Source organism: Labrus mixtus, chromosome 7 (assembly GCF_963584025.1).
Source record: "Labrus mixtus chromosome 7, fLabMix1.1, whole genome shotgun sequence".
Classification (NCBI taxonomy): domain Eukaryota; kingdom Metazoa; phylum Chordata; class Actinopteri; order Labriformes; family Labridae; genus Labrus; species Labrus mixtus.
In genome coordinates, this window is record NC_083618.1 from 8,305,482 (window position 1) to 8,314,091 (window position 8,610).

Here is an 8,610-nt window from a genome sequence, read left to right on the forward strand (position 1 = left end):
CACATGTATAAGACACTACATCAACTTACTCAACAAAATTAAAGCAGATGTTAACAGAGCTTAAATTAGACATCATTGAAACATTCTTATTATTTGGAAAGAATACTATGGGAGTGGTTGTATTTTCAGTTACTTGCTATTTATGTGCTTCAGCATATTCCTCAGGAAGAAACAAAGATTAATGGTCGTAGTTCTTTATTTAAAACAATTAGGTAAAATACATTATTAGGAATCATTGTAATACACATGTGATTTCTGAATCTTGAGTAACATACAGTATAACACAATTATTTATTTCATTGTTTTATTCAGTTAACATAGGCTCACACGCAGTGTATTTATTCAAAGAAATTAAAAACATAAAGCATTTCTGAGCCACAGAGATGGAACAGAAAAGATAAATGATGGCTCATGGCTATGCTTGCTGCAAATAACACATTAAATGATCCAATTCCCCATATGTTTTTGATCTTGCATGTGCTTTGTAGAGTATGTCCCAAGACATTTTGAAAATGTTACCACTAATGTTTGCATTGCTTCTGAAAACTGAATTGTAAAAGTATGTTAGACTGTGAGATTACTCTCTTGGTCTTTACAGAAAACACCTTGGTAAAGAAGATAAACCAGTAAGAATGAGGTGTAGGACTCACAGCTCTTACACTGACCACTCAAGGAAGATATGCTGCTTAAGAACAATGTTGTCCTGTATACTGTACTCAAAATGACACAGCTACTAGAGCTGTGGTCCTGTGGCCATTTCCCATTATGTGACAAGGACACATTTAAGACTGAAGTGATCCAAACAGTGTTCTACCTCTTCAGAGAAATGTCTTTGAGATTGAGTTTGAGCGGAGCGTCAAGTAGTGGTGTCCCATAAATGCAGATCCCATGTTTCCTGCTGTACTTGAACTGAAATAGTCAGCCTCAAAAGAGAATGGGCATGATCTTTTTCTTTTTTCAAACTTCAGAAAGACCCTCATGTTGAAGCTGGAGTGCTTGCTGGTGTGTCAGTGTATTAACACAGCAGCAGTGGCTGGAGTGCCAGCACATAACCTGGGTTATACATTGCTGCAGACGGGGCAATTTGTACCACGTTATTAAGCTAATTTTGCTTAAAAAAACAACAACACAAAAATAAATGATTATTTACTGTATGCTATATTTAGAATTTTGTCAATTCTTAACTTTAAGCCAATTTGTTTGAGCATTACTTCAGCACACCAGATGTGTGCTCTTCTGCCTGCAGCGCACTGAACAGCTGTTCAGCTTTATGGCTATGAAATGCCGTTTATTGTAGATACAATATGATAGTTTTATTTACTAGAGTACTCAGAGGAAATCAATTGCAGATGGAGACTGAACAGTTCTGAAAAAAAAGAGAGGGTGTACAATTTTGTGGAAGCTGGAGGACAGGAGAGGTCTCGAGTTACCTGGTGCTTGGGCACATGTCCACAAACCTGGATAGAGACGAGCTGGACTTAGTGTGTGTTTACCTAATGAAATGGCTATATGTGTCCGTTGTTGAAGAGGAAAATTGAGCTACAATATCAAACTACAAAGTCATTACTGTGTTGTGTTGGCTTGATAATCGCATAAACATCCATCCCTCAATCCATTATCTATACCCCTTTTCCTGTTTTGGGGGTGGACTTGGACCCAGCTGTCATTGGGCAAGAGTTGGGGTACACCCTGGACTGATCGTCAGTCAATCACAGCGCTGACATACAGAGACAGACAAACTTAAAGGCTCACAGTGTATGGACAATTTCCAAATCATGAGTTTGGTGGTTGTCAGACGTTATGTTTCCTAACAAATGCCTCTTTGTCTAGCTTTCATTAAAACATATCTATTAAGTATATTTGAGTTTGTGATAATACAAAAACTAAACAAAGAGGCATTCATTAGGACACTCTGAGTCGTGTACGACGTGTAAAAGTACGGACAGTTTTATGAATTTTTGATATGTCTGGGTCAATAATGCTGCTGTTTGATAAATAGAGGGCAAGCATCGATGCGTGCTCATTAGCTCACATTAGCTAGTTAACATTAGTTAACAGTATGAGGATCACTGAACTTCAGTGTTCTGGGTTAAGTATTGTTAGTTAAAAGGAAGGAATATTTTGATCAAGTTTACACAATTTTTGATGTCAGGATTAGGAGAAGTCCGTTCTTTCGTTCCCTCACAGGGACAGCTCAGGTGTAACAGCATTAAGCCACAAATCTCCTCCTCTCTTGCTTTTCTTTCTCAGATTACATTCTGTATAAGAAAAAACTGGGCTCGTCTCATTGTCGGTTAGTGTATCACAATCAACACTAACTTTCTTTCATTTGAAATATTTAAAAATAAAACTGATTAAAACACATAGGTGTCAACTGACACCGATCATGTCTCAATAGTTTACAGTGGTAGACAGCCTTTCTTGCCCGCCAGGTGGGAGGTTCCATATGCATGTGACGTCACAAGAAAGCTTTGAATTGACCGAGTGTGCTGTCGGCAGAACAATACATAAATCCTCAAACCAAGCGTCTTGCTGACAGTAAAGTTGAGTGCTGAAAAAACTCTAATAATAGCGTACACTTACATAGGCATTGACTTTTGTGTCTTCTGTTCTTAAAAGGAGCTAAAATGTGTCGTACAAATGGTCCCGTCTAAAGCAATGTATAGCATAACTTCTGTGCTGGAACTCTGGCATGTTTCTCAATAAAGGGGCCGAGCTGACCGGCATCTCCTGTGACAAAAACATTTACTATTGTCAAATACATCATACAGCCCCCCTTCACAAATACCTATAATTAAAAAAAAAAGACACACGTGTTGAATTTTATTTTGTTTAATCGGAACAATGCATTTTAACATAGCTTCAGTATAGACCATGAAAATGATGTATTACACAGAGACTTCATGTAATTAGCTCATTATAATTTTTTGTCAATATAATAACATTGTTTCTCTTTTGTTTGCATTCATTCTTGGGCAGTAAGAAATCCGTCATGCAACATGGAAGAGTCTGACAATGGTTCCTAACTGGAAATGGTAAAAACAAGCAAGTGAGTGAACATAAGAAAAAAGAAAATCTTAAAAGAAATGTGCCAACCTGCTCTGTGCACCACTGAAAAATCCTTCTGGCCCTGATTCTATTCCTGCAAAGTTTTGCTCACCTACACTTCATTTTGCAAGGGGGAAATCCCCCTTTTGCAGCCCTGCAACATTGCTTGCAGTATATCTGGACAGTTCATTGCCCTGCATCTGCTACAGTTCCCTTGCTTGCCTCATGTTAGGAAGGAATGTAATCTGGATTACATGACCCATTTCCTATCACAATTTGTGATTACTATGGTTTTACCCTAGTGATAGCATAACTGTGAAATCTCCATCGCCAACTCCAAGCAGTCACCTGCATCATGACAGGAATTACACAGGCCACAGTCAAAGTCCACGCAGGAGTCATCGTTATTGCTGGGTGTGGTCTCAGATGTGGTCATGACTTGTTTGTAGTTCGGGCAGCAGTGGTTGGCAACTCTCTCGCAGGAAGCTGGTAGCATGAGCATCATATCGTAGAACCGGCAGAAGAGACAGTTCAGGATTATTCCTGCACAGTCAACTGAGGGAGACACATGGTAGTCAGGAGGGACATTTTCTATTTGTATGAGGTGACAATATTGTAGTTTTAAAATGCCTTTTTAAAAGACAAAATGACCTCTTTGAGATAATGTGTTATATATTTTGCTCACACCATGTCTCAGGACATAAATCATGTTGCTATTAAGCGCCTGCTCTTCACTCACATCTTAAAACGTTTTAAAAGCCCCCCTCCCTTCCTTTACACATCAATAATTTAGGAACTCATGCCTTGATCCCTGACAGAGAGACAAGCAAGAAAGCTGTTAGGAGGCACAATCAATTAAAAGAGGTCTCTTCTTTATCTTTTGCCAGGAGAATTTCTAAGTTTTGCTGTGGTTGCAGTGTTTTCTCAGCAGCTTTTGCCAAATGGTGTCCCCATGGGTGCTATGAAGCATGAGATCATCAAATGACACTGACCATGAACAGACAGATTTTCATCAAATACATGTTATAGAAAACTCTTAATGGACTTTGCTATAACATGTCTAAAAAATGTGCAAAGGCTAAAGGGGCTACAGAAATCTCTTCATTTTTTCCTTTTTTTTTTTCGATCTGTAACTGCGTCAATAACGAATGACACCTTAAAGCTTGGAGAAAATGTGTAATGATATTGAGCTGAAGTGTTCTTAATCAGGACTTTATGGATTATGGGGGATCAGAATATTGGAGTGCATAACATACATAAAAAAAACATAAAAATAAATGTCTCTAGAGAGTACATAAGTTCCTGGTTACAAACAATTCCAAGAGCCATGATCACTTGTTAATGTAAAAGACACATTTTTTTCATGCATTTTGCATCAATTTAAAATCTCCAATGTAAAAGGTGTAATTATTTTCAAACTAAGCTAGAATCTGACTAATTTCTAAAAAAAAAGAAGTAATCCCCATCTCATAATCTTCTAATGCAGTGAAACTAACCCAGTAGATACATCAATAACTAGCAGAGGTATTTCTGGTCCACTGCCCAAGAAGAGCTTAAGTAGTGCTTTAGCTCAGCTATGAGCTGCAAGGCTGAAGGTAAGAATCAAAGTAAAAAACAAAACGGTTGATATACAGTACAGTAAATATCATCTTGAACTACTGTACGTTCAATACAGAGGCAGCCGAGATAACCAGCCACGTCATTTTCCTTAAAACAACAATTAGATAGTGACTACCATATCATTCGCCCAGTTTACTGTAGGTTGTAGTCTGCTGTAGAACGTTTAATAGCAAATGAGAGATGATCGCAAAAAGTATCAGGGTTCAGAGGAACAGTGGTCTTTGAGCAGCATTTGTGTTACAGTTGCTATCCTGTGTTGCTAAGAGGGACTGAACGTCTACACTCTGATTTATAAAACCAAAGTTTTACCATACTTTACTTCTCATTTTCTCTCACTTCCGCTGAATCCAAGTCATCAAAGTTTTCATAATCTCAAACGTTAATAGAGACAGTTTGGTCTCTTTGTGTTGTCATTAGATGTTAATCTGTTAACTAGTTACATACATTGTAAAAAGAAGATATGACTTTTCCCAACACTTTCAAGACAACATTACCCAAAAGTTGGCTGATATTGGAATGTTATATGCTGGAATAATGTGTAATTCAAAGGCTAAGTATGAATATGATTTTCGTTTTTTAAATAACTTGATACATTTGCACCTACAGTATACAGTAGTTCATAGGACAATTTTTTTTAAATTTAAATTAATTACAAATTACAGAAGTAGTTGAAGAGCCAGTTTGGAGCTTTAGACTGAGCCATATTATCTGGTTGACTTCAAATGTTCCTCATCCATTCCTCCTTTGAAAGCAATACGATCTTAAATAACGTTTTTAAAGATATTTGATTTAATGAGTGCATAAGAACATAAACAGCCTGTTGTAATCACATATGCTACTGCATCTGCTGTGGCGCGTCCACTTTGGTGGCTCTTTTTTGTATTAATTTTTCCCTTAGTGCTGTACTTTCGGTTTTTAAATTATTCACACATTTTCATTATTGATTAAATGAACTTTACTTAAGCATTCTCACAGCCTACTGAGGCATAACGCTTGCAATTTTATTTTTTTATTCTCCCTGTTGTTTCATGATTATACTGCATATGATTTAACTTCATTGCATCAGCAGAAAAACTATGTTTGGAAAAGATTGTTACAAATAAGTTGACTGAGTCTTTCCTTTTTTTTTAAACTAACCCTAAATTCAATTTATCAAGTATCGGTTGGCAACAAACAGCATCAGCTGTGTGTGTGCAGCCACAGTCATCTGAGCGGTGTAATGAGGTGCTGATCTCACTGACCTCCAATGTTGCTCTGCTGAGAAGGAGACATCGAGTCTGTGGTGGAAGACGCTGCAGAGAATGATCTCCTCAAATACATTTTCAAAGAGAACAAAGGAGAATGAGAGCTGTCACATTCTTTAGGCCGCTGTGCAGTGTCTCTAGTGGTCTCTTCAGGATCAGTTTCTGCAGAAACACCATTTCTCCAGCTGCTGACCTTAGCCTCATTTTGTATCCTTTCTGTCTCAAAGACAAAATATCAGATAAATACAGACATATCAGTAAAGGTGAACAATGTGATTATATTGAGTATTAAAGGAGTGCTGTGTTTAATGTAATGCATCCTGGTTAAGGTTTTAAAACGCAGCCTAGCACCTCCCTACAGGTTCATCTTAAAATCACTAAACATTTACAGGAGGCCAGCAGAGCAAGTGTTTGGTTTGTCCACAGCATTATGTAGAAACATGGCAATGCAAAATGGTTGATTCCTCCCTACATAGCTACAGAAGACTCATTCTGAACACACAACCCTGCTTAGTTTCCAGACATACACACCAAGGAAAACATACACCGCCAATAGATCCCTCAACTTAACACACTGAACTCTGAATTGGAGACCAAACCCCCCAACATCTGTTGCTACAAAGGCACAGTCTCACAACGAGTACTGGTACATTTAAAGATATTGTTGACTTAAGCTACTGATACTACATAATATAACTCAATATGAGAGGATAAAAAATCCTTTACAAAGGACTACACACACAATGTCACAATACATCAGAAATTAATTCACAAGACATAAAATGATTTTTTTTAAACATATTGCAACCCAAAGCAAAACAACACAATACATTACCATGTAATTACTTCAAATGTAAACTGGTTTAAAATGTAATTTCACAATCACAAGAGATGCCAGATCTTGGGTAAAACCAGACTACTGATTGTATTACCATACTGGTGGCACTGAAGCTAGAGTTAAACCAAAATATTTGTAGGTATGTGAAACTTTGAGAGACATTTCTGCAGTGTAAAAAACAGCAGTGTTAATGGATGAAACCTGGAGAAACGGTGCTTTAAGATGTAGTATTACTTCCATAGCTTCTCAAACATCTAATGAAGAGTGACCGTGCTATTCATCAGCTGTTCCTGTCACTGTACTCGAGAACCGAGTCTACACTTTCAGAAGAAGATTCTTTAAATTCAGACAACAGAATGTGGAGTTTGGTTGAGGACATTTGGTACCAGTAGACCTGTTTGTTAATATATGATTTAAATAGGTATTAATGAATTATTGTGCTCGCTACAGACTGTTTAGTTTCTTACCACCTATTTCAAATGAATAATTCAACATTACTTTCTCTGTTTTTATTTAACTTTTAATGCCTAATAATTTATTTACACCCTGGACACATTTTTGAAAGTTAAATTTACTATTTGTTTTACCTAAATTGTTTGAAGAGAGATACAAATAGACGTTGCTCAGGGCTGTGTTGGGCATTTTTAAGATTTGATAAGCTGTTTTTGATATCTATAAATTAAAAAGGGTCACTTGTGCCTCCCTGTTATCATCTTTCATCACATTGAAGTTAGGTTTGTCCTATTTTTCTGTCATTTCTTGGTTATTGAATGAGACATGAAGAAGGTAGAGATTGGTATTTGATGTACAACAAGTTTAAATGAACTTCACATCAGTGCTGCCTGTCTATATGCTTGACCTGAAAAGCAGTGTGATGTTCCTGGGTTATCTAATGAATTAAGTAAAAAGGAAAGCTGGTCCATGCCCATGACCATTGGCTGATAGAAAAATAAGGCCTGCAGGCATATTATGCATTTTTTAGGTTTTGTTCCAGTGTTCCTCAGAGCCATGATCACTCATTAGACACCATAGTTACTCGGAGCGGTTTATCTGATGAAAATTTCCCTTCATGTATTGAATCAAAATTAGGATTCAGATTTGCAGCACATCAGAAGCATGGAACTGAAAACATCTACACAATTAAAAGAATGTCTCTAAGCAGGGGGCTGACAAAATCCATTTATTTCACTGCTCCAAAATGGTATTTTCTGTGGAAATTGATCCGCAACTGTACTTTTTTTTATTTGCTCAGTTAGATTTTTTTTAAAGCAAAATACTAGTGTCAAACAAACTACTAGTAGTTTGACTTTCCTTATATTAAGGATCAAAAAGGATGACACTGACCATATCATCACAACACAGATTCACAATTTACACAGTGGATTAATACTCTTGCTCAGATTTTTTTCCCCCTTAGACCGATGTCTTTTTCACTTACCTCCTCTCACCCACGGAGAATTCTCCTCAGCAGTATTTTCTCTCACATCGGTTGTCAGCATTATTTCATCTGCCATCTGGTCCATTGCATCACAAATAAAAAATACTCTTTATATGACAAATTCAAGCCAAAAAGGGGCTGTGCATAATTTAGGCCAGTGTGAATTTATGTCTAAAACAGTGTTACCACTGTTCTGGATTAGGTTGTCTTGCAGCAGACTGAGACATAGTCTCCTCGTCCTTGCTGTGGAGGCAGCTGTTTACCTCGACAAAGCAGAGAGCATCTAGGACAAATTACCCATAACATTGCACAGGGTCCATTTGGCCTGCTGCCTACTGTACTGTAAACATCTCCAATGTTCCCATGACGTTGGCAAAAATATGGCAGATCCGCTCCTATCAACACGGACAAAGTCAGCAACA

The 8,610-nt window shown here is 37.4% G+C and overlaps 1 protein-coding gene across 1 annotated transcript; it reads right to left on the reverse strand.

Annotated features, from left to right (window-relative positions):
• Positions 1–2,951: 2,951 nt before the first annotated feature.
• On the reverse strand, positions 2,952–8,273 carry mdfic2 (MyoD family inhibitor domain containing 2). The gene is made up of 3 exons (XM_061041695.1): positions 8,189–8,273; positions 5,910–6,128; positions 2,952–3,603 (listed from the first exon to the last, which is right to left on the reverse strand). Exons 1-3 carry the CDS (start codon positions 8,271–8,273, stop codon positions 3,347–3,349), a joined length of 561 nt encoding a protein of 186 aa, XP_060897678.1. The 3' UTR covers positions 2,952–3,346.
• Between the last annotated feature and the right edge of the window lie 337 nt (positions 8,274–8,610).